The sequence below is a fragment of the Neovison vison genome, chromosome 5, assembly GCF_020171115.1.
Source record: "Neovison vison isolate M4711 chromosome 5, ASM_NN_V1, whole genome shotgun sequence".
NCBI lineage: Eukaryota > Metazoa > Chordata > Mammalia > Carnivora > Mustelidae > Neogale > Neogale vison.
The window spans coordinates 39127159-39145617 of record NC_058095.1 but is presented as its reverse complement, the minus strand read 5'-3'; the positions used below and the strand labels follow the sequence as shown (position 1 = coordinate 39145617).

The window sequence follows — 18459 nt, the reverse complement described above, 5'->3', positions numbered from 1 at the left end:
ATATGTAATAATCCTAAGGGAGGGGTGTCCTGGACAAGTCAGCGAAATGCAGGGGTGCAGACGCAGGCAGGTAGGAAGGTGTGAGGTGGGTATTTGTCATGCCCTGGCCGGGAGGCGGGCCCAGGGAGAGCGGGTGGGCATATGTCCTGGCCAGCTCGGCCCTTCGGCTAAATCCTGCAGCGGGGAGGTTCCGAAAACCCCTCTTCAGAAAGCAAGGCCTGGCAAGCACTCACGCTTGCTACCTTTAGCCCAGGGCACATCTGGGGGACTGGCCCCCAGAATCGGGGCTTCTGGGGGTGGTGGGGGCAGGAGGATGAAAGAGCAGGCGAGTCCTGGGTTGGTCTCTCAGGCTGTGGGTTCCGGTCCATGGGGTCCAAGGAGGCCCAAGCTAGGGTTGGCATGGGGCGCTGCCCCTGGCAGGGGTGCCCCGGGAGTAGGCACGCTCCCCTGCCTCGGGCCACTCTTCCGCAGCCTGAACCCTGATGGCTAAGAGCTGATTGGGAACCAGCCTGCGAGTGGGGGGCGGGGGGCGGGGGCCGGGTGACGTGGGTGGATTTAACTAGGCTTCTGTGTTCGCCACCCTATTTGCAGCATCCTCCTTTCTCGTAAGCTAATTTTAGCCATCCATTCTGCTTCTGTTACCATTTATAAAATGAGAATGTCAAATGCAATATTAAACAAGCAGGATGAAGGCAAAAAAGGAAATGCCAGAGAGGCACTTAATAAATGAACCTCGTGTTTATGAGCAAGAGGGAGGTCCTGCGCCCCCCCCACCCCTGCATCAGGCACACACGTGTTTGCGGACGGGCTCCGTTCCTGTGGATGGAGGGGCACGTGTGCCGAGAGAGGAGGCATGGGGAGGCTGGGCTGTTGGGTGGTGAGTGGTGCTCTTTAGGCAGAAGTAATTTGTCTGGCGGCCAGGTTGCTTGGCTTCTGGCTCCTTCGCCCTTCATCCATCCTCTGGGAAGGTCACTGCATGGGGCCTGGGGAGGGCGTGGTCGCTCTTCCTTGTCTCGGTGCCCAGCCCCCCTGGACTTTCCCACGCGTGGGGCTCCCTACGCCCTGCCCATAGGGTGGTGGGTCTGCAGGGGGCATGGAGACCCCTGGAAGAACCCACACCCCTTCTCTGGGGCCTGTTCGTCCTTTGAGTTCACCCAGACGCTCTGCCCAACTTCCCAGGCAGGTGCAAGCTAATGCTCAGCTGCACCTTTTATTTTTTTTCTTCTTCTTTCTTTCTCTCTCTCTCCCTTTCTTTTAAATAGAGAAATTGTGTTGGGCTTGGTTCAGGGTCTCTGGCAAAGCCCACCCTGGGCTGGGGTAAGCACCCAGCCCTGCGGCTGCATTTAGGCACCTGCTGAAGGGAGAGGTTTCTTTTCACTTTGAAATGCCCTTGCAGGTTCCCAGAATTAAAAAGAGCAGCTGCTGCTGCCACCATCAGCTTTTTCCCCAAATAGTGCAGCCCGCGAAGCTCCTTTTGCACACCTTGCTGATGAAAGCAGGAAGACAGGGCCCTCCCTGGCTGGGGTGGGGTGTGTGTGGCGCATGCCAGGAGTCTGCCGGGCTGGGGGCGGTGGCAGCCCCCTTCTTCCTCTCTGCTGCCCGGGCTTTGGGTCAGAAGCACAGATGCGAACCAGCTTTGTCACCTTCAGGGACACTCCCCTGGGCTCCCCGGCGAAGATTAAAGCATGACCCAACCAGCTTTATCTAGCGCAAGCACTCACAGGATTAGCTGGTTTAATTTCTTAGCCCACTGCAGCCTTGGGGAGGGTTGGCACCGCTGTTGCTCTGTTTTACAGATGAGAACACTGAGGCACAGAGAAGCCATGCATCAGGTTCCCGCTCATGGGGGACAAGCAGAGCAGAGAAGTCGGGCGAGGAGCTGGTGGAGAGGACGTGCCCCTGCCCTGAGATCCAGGCGGAGTGGGAGGCCATAGTCATGGGGGTGCGTGCCTCGGAGGGTGTTGGGGACCAGCCTCTCTGCATTCCTTGCCCAGATTCTGAGCCCTGCCAAGGGAGAGCCTTATCCTGTTGAATTCATCTCTGTGTCCATGCCCAGCCCCTGCTTGCTAACAAGGGGATGCTAACAGTGTTCGTTGATAACCTCCTTCACTTTGTCATTGCTGATTTTAATAGGGGAAATAGCAGATGAAATTAGTTCTGGAACTAGGACTGAGGATGGCCTTGTGGAAGGGGTAGCCCGTGAACTGGATAGAGGATAGTGGGGAAGGGCTGTGAGGGCCGCACCTGCATGGCCAGTGGCCCAGAGGTGGGGACAGGGTGTTGGAAACGGGAGACCTAGGACTGAATCGCAGCTTGCCATTCCCTGGCTGACCTTGGGCAAATCCGTTTCCTCTTCTGTTGTAACTCCAGGGCTAATTAGGCCAACTCTGAGGAAATGAGTTGATTGGTGAGAATACGGAGAGCAGTGGGCATTCTCCGAGGACCTCCGTGGGCCAGGCACCGTGTGTCCTATGTGTGATGTGTGTGGGTCACTATGTACACAACTGTGTGTGAGATCGTGTATGTGTACACCCTCATGCACCTGTGAGGATACCATGGCCGTGCCTGGCATAAGAGGCTCTGTAGTTTGTTCCTTCCTCCCTAGAGTAATCCTGCTGAGCGAGGAGGTGGAGCCCAGATCCCCTGTCCTATGGGACTTTCGGTGCTTCTCACAAGTGGGTCTGGGCTGTTTGTAGCAAGCGAGTGTCCTTGGAAGGTGGATGTTTCTGCTGGCGGCCTTTGCCCATCTAAGCTGGCGTTTCCATTTGCTTTACCAAGTAGCTTCCAGAGACTCCGCGGAAGGCTGCATGTCTGTGAAGACCGTTTTGCCGTAAGGCAAGACAAGTTACCCCATACGAGTGGGTCCTCTGGTGCTTGGCCACAGGCTGGTCCCGTCTACAGGGACAGTGCCTGATGGAGATGTCGGGGAAGGGAGAGGCAAAGGGACGGAGCACAGAACTCCCTTCGGCTCACCTTCTAGGGCCCACAGTGCCCAGCTGAGAGGCCTCCCCGAGTCCGCAGAGGCTGGAGGCTGGTGCTGGCTGGGCGCAGGTATGGCAGGGTGCTGAGGCCCCCTCTGCTGCTGGAGTCACAGGCGGGGTCGTCCCAGCCTGACCGGGGCTTCTGGGTGTGGCTGCTGCCCCTCCCACGACAGCGTCTCTGGCCTGGCCCTCCCCCAACCGCACACACCTGCTGGTCACGGCTTCAAACTGCCTCGGGCCATGGACAAGCACAGCAACTGGATGCAGTGAGAACCCTGGACTGGACGTCAGAACCCAGACGAGGCACCCTGACTCTCTGTAGGTTACCCAGAGGGAGATGCCCGGCGGGTCTGTCCCCAGCGTGAGCTCCACGTGGAGGAGGACCGCGGTCTTGCCTTCCCTCCCCGCCTCTCTTCACTGGGCTCTTTCTGTGCTTGTCACCTGCACCTTGCTGTTCCGTCCTCCTCCTCCTACGGCGCATTCAGCGGCTGGCTGGAACAGGGCCAGCTTCCTGGATGGGACGCCTGTGTTCAGAAGAGCCCTCTCTGGGTTCGTGCTCTGCTGCTGCCATCTTGGAATTCCTAGTGATGGCTGAATAAAGGGCCTCTCGTCTTCATCTCGTAGTGGCCTGCACGCTCTCTAGCGTGTTCTGCTGCTGTCATGCCCTTGAGGCTAACTCCTGCTATGGTGCACGGGGCAGGACAGTGGAGACTCTGTTCTGCCCCCAAGTCGCCTACCTTGTGTTTGTCTTCCATGCTCTGTGGTTTCCTTGAGAGCGGGTCCCCTCTGAATCCTGTCCCCCTAGTGTCTCCAGAAAGGCTTACGACAAGGGGGCAAGAGAGAACAGCGGGCAGGAGGGAGACCGGCATAGCCACGGGGTAGCAGGTGGATGTGGTTTCTGGGCTGCCGCTAAGTCTTCTTGTTTGACCAGAGGGAGCTGGGTAGCTGCAGGGCTCCAGGCAGGACCCCAGGTCTTTACACGGTAGTGGTGGCTACCTGGGAAGTGCTTGGGGCCTATCAGCCAGAGGAGATGGACAGCTTGGGGCTTCAGAGGAGCAGTTTTGGCCTGGAATCTGCTGGAACTTGACTGGGGGGTTGGGGGAGCTGCAGCTTGAGTCAGAAGAGAAGCTGATCTTGGGGCAAGACTAGGTCAGTCCTCTGTCTTTCAGAAAGCTGTACAATAGGACGGTGCCCACATGGACACTCCCAGTAACCCCCCCACACGCCCCCGCCAAGCACCCACCTGCCCAAAAGACCTGCCCTTTGTTCCCCTCCCATCTGCCAGCTCTTCAGTCCGGCTGGTTGCTCTGAACAGCAGTGAATTTTATTCTTTGAGAAGAGTCCATCTCCCCCTGGAGGAGTAAATCGTGTCTAACGTGACCAGTTTGAGGTGAGAAGTGAAGCTGCAAACACTGGCCTCCAGGAAACACAGAGCTGCCTTGTCCTGGGTGGTAAATCAAGGCCACGGTCACTGGGCTTGGGTTTCCCCAGACCGAGGCCAGGCTGGTTTCCCTCCTGGCCCCGGGGCCATGTGCTGACTAGGGCTGTTATGTAGAAACCAGGGAAAAACAAAACCTTTTTCACTTCCCAGACTTTGGCCCGGTCGTCAAACTTCCAGTCTCTTCCAAAAGGTACCTGGCAGGGAGCTTGCCTCATCAAGGCCCGCAGGCCAGTTGGGTGAGGGCGGCCGCTCAGAGCAGCTGCAGGGAAGCTGTCCCCACAGAAGGTCCTGAGCCTTCTCCAAAGGCCAATGCTGAGCCCTCCCCCGCCCCTACCCAAGGAGAGGATGGGGCATGGGACTGGCTCCCCTGGCTTGGGTCATGGGATATCAGGCAGACCCGGCTTCAAAGGCAGCCTTAGCACACGTGGCCTGGGCCTCCAGCAGCCAGTGTGGTGTTTGACATCCCTGGGCCTCAGCTTCCTGTCCTGGAAGATGGATCTCTCCCTCTCAAGGACATCATGGGGTCCACTGACACAAGGCTGTGGAAGGTATGCTAGATAAAAGCATCCCATCTGCGTGTAAGAAAAATGTGTTTAGGACACGTGTACTGTGTATGCACCTTGCTATCAGAAGGTTCAGGAAAACGTGTCCACAGATACAGATACAGATGTAGACCTACAGAACTGTGCTGTTTCCTATCCTTGCAACTCTGGCGCAAATGTAAAATCGTTTCTACATGAAGAGTTAGAAACGGAGCTCGTTGCTGAGTTGCTTTCGACCCTGATGGGCAGACGAGCCGCCTGCACGGAAGGTCGGAAACCACACGCGCCAGGCCACGGCAGGCCTCGGAGTCATCGTCCGGAGGAACACGCTGCCACCTGGACTGTCCTGTTGGGAAAGAGGGTTCGGTTGATCATTCTTCCTATGCTGTGTCTGTGCAGACAGCAAGGGAGCCGTCTCCTCTTCTGCAGGGCCAGGCTGCCAAGCAAAGCAGCATGCTTGGAGATTAAAAATCCCACCCACCGGGCACCTGGGTGGCTCAGTGGGTTAAGCCGCTGCCTTCGGCTCAGGTCATGATCTCAGGGTCCTGGGATCGAGTCCCGCATCGGGCTCTCTGCTCAGCAGGGAGCCTGCTTCCCTTCCTCACTCTCTGCCTGCCTCTCTGCCTACTTGTGATCTCTGTCTGTCAAATAAATAAATAAAATCTTAAAAAAAAAAAAAAATCCCACCTACCTTTGGAGGCGGGGTACATCCTTGGAATTCGGCCCCTGGTGTGGGGTTGCTTCGTGGCTTTGCCAGCCGTGAAACTTGGAACGGAGAGCTCGTCTTCCTAACGTGAGTGATTGGCCGGTGCCTGGTCAGTCGATCTGAGACCTCTTATAAGCACAAATCCAAATGGAAGTTCCTACAAAATCTCTGGGCCCACCAACCACATTGCCTTTTCCAGTCATCACTAGAAGCCATAGCCGTGATGAGGAGCGGCTGTTGGGGGTGGGGGAGGTAGTTCTGAGCTGTTGAGAAGATTCAAGGACCAAGACTTGAAGCTATCCCTTCTTCAGAATCTGCCGCCACCCTGGGCTGCCCTAGAGAAAGCACTTCGGGTGTAGGTGGTGGGGAGCCTTGACCGTAAACAGGGTTCTGTGGGGGCAGCAGTGAAACAGCTGGAACAGGAGGACTGGCCACACGGAGGCCCACTGCTTCTGTCGACCATGGGAAGCCAGGCAAGCCTCTCCAGGGCTGCCTCCAAAGGGAGCTCCATACCCGCCTGGTGCTCCATGGTGGAAGCAGGCCTCGGTGCCTGCTAGCCCGAGAACCCAGCCAGCCAGATGCTGCGGGGAGGAGGAGGGCCTCCCACGGTCCTGTCGGCTCACCGCTCTTCACCCATCTCGTGTGGTCCCTGCTCTCTGAAGCCAGTCCCAGCAACCTTCGCCTCCAGCATCAAATCTAGGCTGACCCAGTGTAACCAGCAGAACGTGATGGCAACGGCAGCCTCACTCTCAAGCCTGGAGGATAAGCCTTGCAGCCTGTGCCTTGGTCTTGTGGAATTCTCAGGCTGGGACAGTCCCTGTCGGGATTCAGCCAGCATGGTGTGAGAAGAAGAAGTGCCCCGGAGAAGCTAAGAGCAGGCGCTTCCCGGTGGACGGTCCCAGCTGACCAGCCTTGGCTGCCCACTTGTTGCGAGAAGAAGGCACTAGAATCTCCAGCTGAGTCCAGCCTTTGTCTGGCTCTAGCTCCAGCCCCGGGCACCATCGGACCACAACTATAGAAGCAACTGCAAGCAGGAGCCCTGCTGGGCCCAGGCAGCTCCCAGAAGCACGAGCAGGAATGAGCCATTGTTGCTTGAGGCCACGACCTTTGGAAGTAGCCTGATACACAGTGGGAGATACGTGGGATGTCGTGTGTGACCACATGCATTGAATGTGTGACTGGAGCTGGGCAGACTTGGGCTGGTTCTCCTCCTTTGGGTTCTGACTCTAACTAGGGGTATTCATGCTCCGTTCTCTAGCTTGCCTGGGGGCCTGGTAGGACGGGTCACCAGGGGGGTGACCCAGATGGGGTCTAACTCAAGAGGCTCCAGAGGCTGGCAAGCCCAGAAATGACAGGGGGCAGATTGACATGAGTACTTGCCTTCATGGTAGGGGAACAAGACGGTCAGAACCTGTTGTTTTCAACAGAATGAAAGCTCTCGAGGTGGAGGCTGGCCTTCTTACTGTCTGCATCCACCAGGCACATGGAGTCCCTCAGTGTTGCTGGGTCAGGAAGCCTGGGTCTGCATGACCCTAGTGAGCACAGGCATCAGTCCATACTCTGTACGGGTTCTTGCAAGGAACCCGGGACGTAGACTTGATCCCTGCCCTGAGCTCACAGTCTGATGGAGGAGGCGGGGCTTCTGCCAGTCTGGTTGCGGGGGGGGGGGGGGGGGGGGGCGGGGGGAGTGGTTTTCATGCTCAGCAGGCCCCTGACCCCCTGCAAGGACTCAGGATAGGAGCAGAGAATAGCTCTTCTCTTCCCCCGTTTTGTATGTTTTCGGAGGAGCTGGGGGCTGGCTGGGCAGACCTCTTGGTCCTGAGATCTTTTGGGAAGCCTTCAGTGCAGGCCAGGCCAAGGCTCCCTGGTGCGGTGGCTACCTTTCCCTGTCACTCAAGTGCCCAGAACATGGGGATCCCCCCCCCACCCCAAGAGTGCTCGTGCCACAGCCCCTGGCCTCGGGGAGCACTCATAGTTGACACAGCGGGCAGCTGACAGGACCTGCACAGTGGGTGCTGCCCAAAACAGCACCAGCAAAGACAGAACAGAATTAAACGGCGCTGCCAGCCCTGTTCAGTGAGAGGAGGAGTAGGTGGGTTTGTTTAAAATACTCCCATTACAGTCAGTTAACCTTTATGTTCCCTAAATGAAAACTGTATAAACCTGAAATTTGCGTTGATCAGGTTGCCTAGGAACAGGCGGCAGGTTTTCCTAAGACAATACAATAGATTGTCACCGATAGGGCCATTAGGAAGTGAGCTGGTTAGCAGTATTATTCCAGCCCCCGGTGCTGGCGTCAGGTACTGATCTGTCTGCTTCTGCAGAGCGCGCCCATCTTCCCCGGCCCCGGCAGGCTCTCGCAAATCAGCTTCCTCTGCCTGCTTCTGAGTCCCGGGGATGGGGATGGTGTCTAGGAGCAAACTGTCCCCCCCAGCTTATGAGAGAGATCTGAAAGATCTAATTCTGATGAATTTATTTCTTTCACATCACCTTTCCCTACTACTGTTTGCAACAGTAATACTTAGAGCAGAAAACCTGGCAAATAAGTACCATTAACAAAGTGTACCCTGGAAATGAAAGAACAGAGTTACTCTAAAGCGACTTTGGTATGTCTTTTCAATATGTTTCCCCTGTTTGGATATGCATATACACTTGCTTATTTTCCACAGAGTCACTGTAGTTTACTTTTCTCCCCTGACCTTTAGGGTGACCGACCACCCTCGTTTCCCCAGGACCGAGGGTTTCCCAGCATCATTGCATTATTTTCAACTCGCTTTTCTAAAGCTTCACAGCTTCCAGTAAGCTCGGGTGAACCAAGCCTGGCTAACTAACTCCTTATTCTTGGACGCTTAGGATATTTCCTTTAAAAATAATAATAATAATAATCAATTGCTTGTCACCACAAGAGCCTTATCTGTATGTCCGTGCAGGATAAACTCCTGCAAGTAGCATTATCAGGCCAAACGACGTATGTTTGGATGGCTTTGAAAAGTTTGTCAGGTCACCCTCCCAAGAAATGTTTGTGAAGTCCCACCCCTCCCCCTTCCCCATACTCTCAGAGATTCTGACATCAGGAATCCCTGTCGTCATGGCCAGTCTGATAGATGGCAGTATGTCTCATTTGGGGAAGTCATAGGTGACATGTAATATGAAAGGTGTATGTCATTATTAGTCGTGTGTGAATTGCTTGTTCATGTCTCTCACCCATTTTCCCATCCAAGTACTAACCAGGCCCGACCCTGCTTAGCTTCCGAGATCAGACGAGATCGGGCGCGTTCAGGGTGGTATGGCCGTAGACTCACCCATTTTCATTTCAGGGTGCTCGTCTCTTCCTTTTTTTAACCTATAAAAACTTCGTGCGAAGCTCTTCAGACATAAATGTTGAGCCATATTGTCCATGTTTTTATGTATGTGTGGTTATTTAAAGAGCAAGAGTGAGTAATACTTGTTATCTGGTGTCTCTGAAGGAGGAGAAGTTAATATTTTAGATAATTAAAGCTTCCCTCAAGCCTTAAGCACTAAGCCCCAGCATGGGGCTTGAACTCACAGCCTTGAAATCAAGACCTGAGCCGAGATCAAAAGTCGGCTGCTTAACTGAGTCACCCAGGTGCCCCTAACATTTTTTTTAATTGAAGTATTTGGGATGAGAATATCTGAGAGGTATGTACATCTCCAAAATGGATAGCCCCATGTAGGTCCCTTTAAAACAAAGTATGAGGCAACAATTGAACTCCTTCCTATTTCAGACACCCTGGGAACAGTAGTAATCTTCTGTGTGGTAGTGAGACCCTCGGCAGCTGTTGGGCTATTTGGAGTTTCGGCTCCTATACCATATGGTCCCTTTTTAATATGGGGACCTCATTCTTGCCCTTCCTCCCTCACTGTCTGACTGTCACGCTAACGCTTTTTGCCTCCTAAGCACCCTGCCCTGCCCCGCTGGGTCCCATCGCCATCAGCGTTGGAGTGGGTTACCAGCTAACAGTGTGTGTTAGGTTTATCTGTAAACTAAAAGCAAGTAAGCACCAAGCAGGGGGGTGAGACACGCTCCTGAGAACGATGCAGGCCCTTCTGAGAGCAATAGTTTCATTTCTTTCCTGGAGTTTGTATTATATACCATTAAGGCTGGGAAGTAAGTGACTTCTGGGTTGTGTGAGCGGAATGGGATTAAGAAATTCAGGAGGCAGGAGGGAATCAGGAAAGATTAGCAACCACCTGAAGACGTGGCTGCAGAATGAGAAGCCGCTAATCCAGATGGACAGAAGTGGTGTGGAACGTTCCTACTTCTCTCCCCGGAGCATACCAGGGCGGCTTTTAGGGAGCTGGGGGCATCGGCGATCGGCGACCTAGCAGTTTGAGAAAACTCTGGCTTCTAGGCCTGCCCCTGCTGGGCTGTGGCTTACAGCACAGGACACAAGCCTTCAGATGTTTAGTTTCGTCATCTGTGAAATGGAGCTAAAGCTAACCAGCTTATTTAATAAGAAACTTAATCAGGTGGCCCGATAGGAAGAGTTGGGGCCCACAGGCATTTGTAAACCTGTAAGGGGCCAAACGAGCAGGAAGGGGTATTACTACTGCTGTTGGTTTTCTTCACAGACACATGCAGCGGCCTCGTGTGCCTTCTCACCTCCCAGGCCTTCTGCGCACGCTCCAGGCTGAGCTCCCGACCCAAGCACGCGTGTCTCCAGCCCATGTCCTTGTCACCCCTCCAAACCCAATTTCATCCTTGTCGGTTTTTCCAAAGCAGGATTTGCAACAAGTGGCGTGTTTTCTTAAATATTTGTTTTGCAGGCCATTTGCTTGGCTTGGCTGTTTTTACAGTGAATAAGGAGCGAGGCTAAAAATACCTTCGCGGGTAACCAGATCCGTTCTGCCTTTGACATTTACGTGGCATTCATTTGCATCTCATTTGTTCGCCTTTCTGTTGAACAGGTAGAATGTAAGAAAGCTCAGCCTAAGGAAGTCATGTTCCCACCGGGGACAAGAGGCCGGGCCCGGGGACTGCCTTACACCATGGACGCATTCATGCTTGGCATGGGAATGCTAGGTGAGTCTGGGCGGGGGTCCCTGGGGACACCTCAGAGCCACCATGTGCTGGGGGCTCCGGAGGCCTGGGCACCCAACTGGGTCACATACCAATTGGGCAAACTGCCTTTCTGGGTCTCAGATGATAAACCCCTTTGCGAGGTACTTGTGACCATTACAGAGATAGGTCGATTGATCGATAATCATCTTGTCCCATGCCTGGCACATGGGGGTACATGATATTATTTTCTCTCCTTTCCACTCCCTTCTCAAAAGGAGAAAAAGGCGGCCCCCTGCCTCATGCCTCTCTACTGACAGGGTGTTCTGAAAGACCCAAGGACTCCTGGCTGGCTTCCCCATGTAGGCCGAAGCTACATTTTCTAAAATTTGGAAGAGGAGAAGTAATGAGGGTGGGCTATAATCCTGTCTATTTAAATGATTAACATTTTTCTCTTGGGATATCAGAATTTGCATTTAAATGGATGTTTTAAATGGCCTGTTTTACTCTTTATTTGCTAAAAAAAAAAAAATGATGAAAGACAGAGTGTGTTTGTTCTGACGAAAAATGATCTCTCCTGGCTTTTAGAGAAATTAAGTTGCGTATTATGCCCCTTCCTTAAAGGTATCTCTGTCCGTCCTGCGTAGATAATTGAAAATCTTGCCACTGAAATGGCATGAAAAATGAAGAAAGCAGAGAAGAGGCGTAATGGTGTGGGTCGCAACAATAATTAGAAATTTCAAGGCAAGAGAGCAGCATTTTAGTGCGAGTTATTGTGTGTCGGGAAAATACTAATTAAATGGGATAAATGGTAGTTAATGGTAAAATTCCATTCAGGCCCATGATCTGTCTGGTTTTAATGGATTTTCATTCCGTTTGGCTACGAGTCCCCCTTCTATATTGTTTGATCAGCTCTTTATGTAAAGATTCATAGCTCTTTAAATCATTCCCAGCTCCATTTGAAATGTATGAAACTTTTCTTGGTGTTACACATTCATAGAAAGCATTATATCTGTTTTGTCTCAGCAAATAACAAGGACCGGTAAAGTTAGTTGGAGGAACTTTGAGAGATGGAGAGAGACGGAAAGAGACTCCAGGAGAATCCTAAAAGTGTCAGAGATCTTACTTCCTCTTGAATTCATGTTTTTGGCTTAATTGAGTTCCGTGGGAAATTCCTATTTACTTCTTCCAGGATTGGCCAAATGATTCTAAAGCTGATCTGCAAGCAGAAACACATGAGAATAGATAAGAAAATGTTTTCAAAAGAAAAATGAGAAAAGACTAGTTGGACCAAAGAGAACACGGCCCAAAGCTACAGTAGTGAAACAGTGTGGTATATAGGATTGCCCCATTGAGAGGAAAAGGGAGAGCTCCAAAACTAAATGTAAGAGTATAATCATTATAAAGAAGTTACTTCTAAAAATCAGTGGGAGGGGGTGCCTGAGAGGCACAGTCAGTTAAGTGTCCAACTCTTAATTTCGGCTCACATCACCATCTCAGGGTCGTGAGATCGAGCCCCACGTCAGGCCCTGTACAGAGCGCAGAGCCTGCTGTGAAGATTCTCTCTTTCCCTATTCCTCTGCCCGCTCCCCCCGCCCCTGCTCACACTCTCTCTAATAAAACTGAATAAATAGATAAAAATCAGTGGGCATTAGCTCCTGATTGACTGTGAGACACTTGTCTGCCTCTTGCTTAAAAAGTAATTTTTGCGTGGCCTTACTCTACATGGTATAGCAAAAGAAGGTCCAAATACAGTAATAGTTTTAAATTTTAAAATCAAATCTTAAAGAGTTATCTCCTGCCAGTTTTGGGAGTCTTGAATTTTCAACAGTGAGTATAAAGACCCTAGGACTTAAGACAGGAAACTTTTTAGGATCAGATCTTCAGGAAGTGCCCTTCCCTTACTGAGTCTAACTTGCTGCCCTTGGCTGCTAGGAAGAATGACCTGTTTTCTTCAGGGGGAAGCAGAGGTGTGCAGCGAAGCCTTTCATGCCACTGACCAGAGAGCAAGGGTGCAGTGGTTCTTTTTGCCCCCGGCTGCAAGCAGGGGCTGGGAGCCCACATCTCTCCAGAGCCCCCAGCTCAGATCCCTGGCCAGAGGGCGCCCAGTGGTTTCATAACGGGGGCCAAGGCAGGGAGGCTGTGTTGAATACAGTTGGCTTTGAGCTCCTGGTGCATGCCTCCACCCCAGCCCTGTGCTGGCACTGGGAGACTGCTTGACAAGGTGGATGTGGTCCCTGCCCTCTGAAGCATGTGGTCTAGTGAGCATGACAACAGTTAATGGCTAATTCTACAGGTAGTTAGTTGTGATAGAGTCAAGGTGTGCTTTAAGAGCACATCATGAAGAGTGGAAATTAGGCTGAGGAATCAGAGAATACCTCCCTGAGGAGGTGACATGTTCACCGTGTTAAGAAGGATGAGCAAGCTCAGGGTGATCCAGACAGGACTAGCCTTGGAAGGTGAGGCTCCCGAATGGGGAGCCCCAAAAGCCCAATGGCCTGGCTGAAGGGTGTGTGTGAGGAGTGTTGGGCTCAGAGTCTCCAGGATGGGCTCTGACCCCAGCTGGTAGTAGACAAACCCACGTGGTCCATGTGCTTCTCCTTCGCTAGGGTGGGATGGCCTGACACATCCCCATAAGTCACCTGGTTCACCCGCTCCGTGATCTGTATCCGTCCTGGAATCGCCACCATCACCCATCACCTGTCCATGTCCTCACCACGATCGTCAACCACCACAGTTTCATCAAAGCCAAGTTTGATAAACTCGGCCCAGGCAGAAAAACACTTGTTAAAAGTTGATGAATGAAATAGGTCTCATGCTGTAAATGTTTGTTGTCAGAAGGGCAGAAAAGTGTCTAACACTTGGACAGGTGTTTAGAAGTGAGACTGTACACCATTAAAGCTGCTCCATCCACACCCTCAACAGGTGTTTCCTGAGCACCTACTGAGGGCCGGGCACTGTCCATGGTGCTGAGGCTGCAGCAGACTGTGAGGTCCCTGATCTCAGGGAGCCGACGTTCTACCGAGAGGGCAGATACACTGCTCTGTAAAGGCCTAGGAAACTGTGAAACTTGCTTTTAACTATCCCTTGAGATTTTCTCCACACTGACAAGCAGAGAGGGACCCAATCACGTTTGTTTGCTGTCTCTTGGTATGGCTGCATCCATCCTTAGGAGGAAACCTACAGCGGTTTTGGTTTTAGCTTCTACAACCTTTGAGAGAGTCATAGAATAATCAGCCCAATGGGAATTCCTTGAAAAGATTGTGGGAGAGAAGAGGAGGGGTCCTCCTCAGACCAGTTCTCCCTGCCTTCGAGCTGGACAGAATGAAAATCAACTAAGACCCTTGGAAAGATCTTTCGGCAGCCCTTCCGACTTGGTTCTGCTATCTCATGGTGGCCAAGAGGTGCCTACAACAACCCAGCCCAGTGCCCTAGACTCTCCGGTTTTCCTTCATGGAAGTGGACTTAATAAAAGCAAACGTGATTATTATTGGTACATTTTATTCCCTTTGGCCTACTCTGCCCTCAGCCTCATAAGCCTACTGCCTCTAACTGTCTTGACCTCGCTGGGCACACTACTGAACATGGTTGATAACCGCTGGGAAAGGAGTACCTCATTGCTGGGGCTTTGAAGGAAAGCTTCACCCTCCAGGCTTGGAAATGGTGGGACTGTGTAGACTCCACTGAAGAAAGCTTGAGGCCTCCTGACAGTGCTCCTACTGAGAAGTCCCTGTGAAGTCTCGACCCAGTGTTCCCCGACACTAAGCCCCTCGGAAATGAAAGCAATTTTTTTTTTTTTTTTTAAACCAGCACCTAGAAAAGATGAGCTCTCATCTGCTGGCATGCACTAACAGGTCAAAAGGAAACTGGCTGGAACGTAGAGCTGCGTGTCTAGATTTATTCATAATTTCCACTGGGATTTGTCTTTCCCCAGAATGTCTGTTGAGGTCATTCCCAAGGAGGTCTCCATTTGTTCAGCTGTTTCCTGGTGAACAGAGGAAGCTCAAAATTCAGTTCTTCAGTTTCCTTTTAGAATAACACAGTGCCCCCCAGAACTTTCTGTGGTTGATAGAGGGGGCCTCTGTCTGCACTGCCCAAGATGGTAGCCACTAGCCAATGTGGCTACTGAGCATTTAAGATATGGTTCGTACCGGGACGCCTGGGTGGCGCAGTTGGTTAAACGACTGCCTCCGGCTCAGGGCGTGATCCTGGAGTCCCGGGATCGAGTCCCACATCAGGCTCCCAGCTCCATGGGGAGTCTGCTTCTCCCTCTGACCTTCTCCTCGCACATGCTCTCTCTCACTGTCTCTCTCTCTCAAATAAATAAAATAAAATCTTAAAAAAAAAAAAAAAAAAAAAAAGATATGGTTCGTACCACTGAAGAGTTGGGATTTTCCATCGTAGTTTAGACTTAAATTTAAACTGGGCAGCGTAGGCCTCAAGATGCATTTATGCGTCGGGATGGCTTTGGGGTCTGAGCATCTGGGTAGACTTTGGCCTTTGCGTGTCGGCCTGGGAAGGGCTCCGGGCACCAGATGTTGCATCTGGATTCATCCCGCATGGAACCAAGCATGGCGCCCCAGGCAGTGCACTGCATGCCACGTGGTGTGTATGTCACACTTCTGCAGGCCCCTGGATAAACAGCCCTCATCTCCTGTCCTTTCAAGTCGGGGGCCTGGTGGGAGCAGTTTTCCATGACTAAGTAGCTGAGTCACCAAGCCCGGGCGAGGATGAGTCATGTGCCCATCTAGAATGCAAACATCTTCCAGCGTTAGAGCCGACAACATCTTCTAGAGTTGGAGAAAGTTCGAGAACCACAATTTCGAGAATGCAGCCAGCATCCCCAAAAGGGGGCCCTGAAATGATCTGCCTGGCAAATTCGGATCATTGTTAATTTCTCAGGTTTTTTTTTTCTTTTTTTTTACCCCCCAGTGGAAAGCCTTTGTGCAAGAAAGGTGGCCATCCAGGAGCAAGCTTGGTTTTTCCTTCAGTGACAAGAGATAATTACTGTGAGATTGATCAGGCACCCAGAGTACTGGAGCCCATAAATTGGGCAGTAGCCAGTGTGGGAGGGGCCCAGCTGCTAATGGAAGCAGTGGCTGGGTCATCCCGCTGTAATAGGGCTTGATGGAGCCTCCACGTGGGTCTGCCGTAATGTGCTATTGACATGCGGCGGCCAGTTTCCCCATGTGGCTGGGGCTGGGAGCCGTTGGAGCAGAGCTGGGCTGCACAGCAGTAAATGAACAGGAAAATTGAAATAATGTTGTATTATAAATTTATGATTTCATCTGCCTGACCCGGAGGATGTGCGTGATGGGGGCTGGAGATCAGATCCCCTGCTCTGGCAGAAGCCAAATTCTCGTCTGGGTTGTGCTGGAGACCATATTGACATGTCTAGGAAGATTGGGGTGAGGCCCCCAAATCGGGGTGAACTTGACCGTGCTTGCCTCCCTTCTTGTCGAAGACTGTCACATGTGCCAGGAAGAAGGCAGCTAGGAAATGGTCTTGGGGGCCCCAGTCGTCAGGGAGGCTGGGCGTCCTACCCCACTCCACCCCACCTGCCTACCTGCCCAGAGATAGGCTTGAAGGTGACACGTGGGCCTACATGTCTGCTGTCAGATTAAAACATTTCAGACCCCTAGTGCCGAAGTTACAAGCAAAGGAGTCATTTTTCACCAGGAAAGGCCCTAGGCAGCAGTGATTTGGCTGTTTGCATATAATCCGTTTATCGATATTGTTGAAATAATGGTTTAAGAAATCTAGTCATGAAAGATCTGATTTGAGAGCAGGTGATTAATTCAGAGGAGAACTGAGCTGGCCAGCCATGAAATAAATACCAGGGAAGAAGCCAGTGTGTGTGTCCCTGTAAGGCCTCTTGAGCTCCCCCTTCCTCTCCATCCCTCTGTCCCTTTGTTCCCCAACCCGGGACCAGAGCCGAGCGTCACACTTGGATAGCCTGCTCCTCGGCGGTCAGGGCAAAGCCGTACAGTCATCCCACTTGTCTGGGTGACCTTCTGCCAGGGAGACCCCAGGCCCTGTGAGATGGGTGCCCAAGAGGGAGTAGGCGCAGGGCCCATTTGAGGTGGAAACGGGTCAGTCGGCCAGTGAGTCGTGACTGCACGTTCGGAAAGGCTCTGGCTAAACGGGAAGGGAAAGGAAGCACAGGGGGGCGGGGGTGGGCCCAGTCAAGAATGCCGCAAGGGACCTGCAGAGCTTTGTACAGATGGCAAGACTCAAGGTGTCAGAGGACCAGGAAGACCCTCCCTCCTGCCAAGGGCATGGCCTTGGGCCAGAGGCAAGCCTGGACCTCAAGTCTCCTCATGCCCACCAGAGCAATTCTTCCTTCTGGGTCCAGTGACAGACCCACTGGTCAAGTAGAGGCCAAGACACCAACGCGCATGGGCAAGTGAGGAAAGGCGGGTCCCATCTCTGGGCCTCCGAGGCATAAAGGCTCTGTGAACAGGAAGACTTGCCAGCTCGAATGCACAGAGCCGGAGGGCTCCCAGGACGGACTGCAGGGATGGTCCTGTTCCTTGAGCCCTCACCGCATGTCCGAAGGTGCTTGTGACGTACCCCCGTGCACTCAGGACGCGGATGATGAGACCCCCGAGCCCGTATCTGGGGGTGTGTCAGTGGTTATCTCGAGCTGCAGAGACACAGGGGGAAAGCTGTCACCGCTGCCCTTGTGGCTGGAGGGCAGGAAGACTCTTACCCACCCCGCCCCCAACACATCAAAGCTACTTTCTACCAGCCTCTTGGTGGCCGGCCACGGAATCTCTGGCCGCTGTAAGCCTAAAAGGAAAGGACTGGCAGAGGCTCGTCAGCTCACAGAATTGCCAGGAAGACTGGAGAATAGGCAGTAACTGGGTGGTCAGCCACAGCCGCGACCCAGGGACAACCCAGGAATGACCTGGTCGGGGTCGGGGCATCCACTGTTGCCGCCACTGGGTGCTGGGCTCACGCCAAAGGCACCAGAATAAATTCCGAATCACTGTGTCCTCCACTGCCCCACTCTCTTCAGAAATGGATCCAGGGAAGACTTCCCTGAGCCAAACCCAGGTTCACAACCTGCTTCCCAGCTGCCTGGCTTAGAGCAGGAGGGGGTCCTCTTCTGCTTCCACGATGAGAGGCAGGCCTCTCTCTGAGACCCAAACTCAGAGAAGGGGTTCAGGTACTGAGCAGCCAAAAAACAAAAGTCAAAGTCCAAGCCAAAGTCAGGCTGTTGGGGGTGGTTGGGGGGGGGGGGGAGATTGGCCGTGGGGGTGTGTGAAAAGCAGGAATGGACTGGGATTCCCACACATGGAGCTGATGGAGGCAGCATGAGCCTGCTGGGATGGGAGCAGAGGGGGACCCATGGGTCTCTTACGACTGCAGAATCGGTCCAAGAGGGCTACATACCAGCCTTCTCTGTCGCCTGAGCCAAGAGGCAGGGACATAAACGGTGAAACAGCCTGAGTGAGCCCAGTGGAGGGTTGAGAGCTTGCTGGGGCTTTCCTACTAGCTCACAGAGGGCCGCACCGGCAGCAGAACGTGCCAGCAGTGTCCTCACGCCCAACCCAGTAGCTGTTTCCATAGGCAGTCCATAGTACAGGGATCACACACCCCCCCAACCCCCGGTTATCTGCTGAGATCATGTGGAAAACACGCTCGCCCCATGAAGCACCCGTTAGTTACAACATGTGGCGTGAAGCTTCTGAGTTTGGGCCGTGTTTCCTGGAGCATATTTTTTTTTTCAAGATTTTTTATTTATTTATTTGACACAGAGAGAC

The 18459-nt window shown here is 52.8% G+C and overlaps 1 protein-coding gene across 5 annotated transcripts in view; it reads left to right on the top strand.

Annotated features, from left to right (window-relative positions):
* Window positions 1-18459, top strand: part of MSI2 (musashi RNA binding protein 2) — a 381411-nt gene that overhangs the window by 315574 nt on the left and 47378 nt on the right. For all 5 annotated transcript variants that reach the window (XM_044248612.1, XM_044248610.1, XM_044248611.1 and 2 more), the window contains one exon: window positions 10600-10714. In XM_044248612.1, the coding sequence (XP_044104547.1) occupies window positions 10600-10714 (115 nt within the window). The remainder of the gene's footprint in view (window positions 1-10599; window positions 10715-18459) is intronic.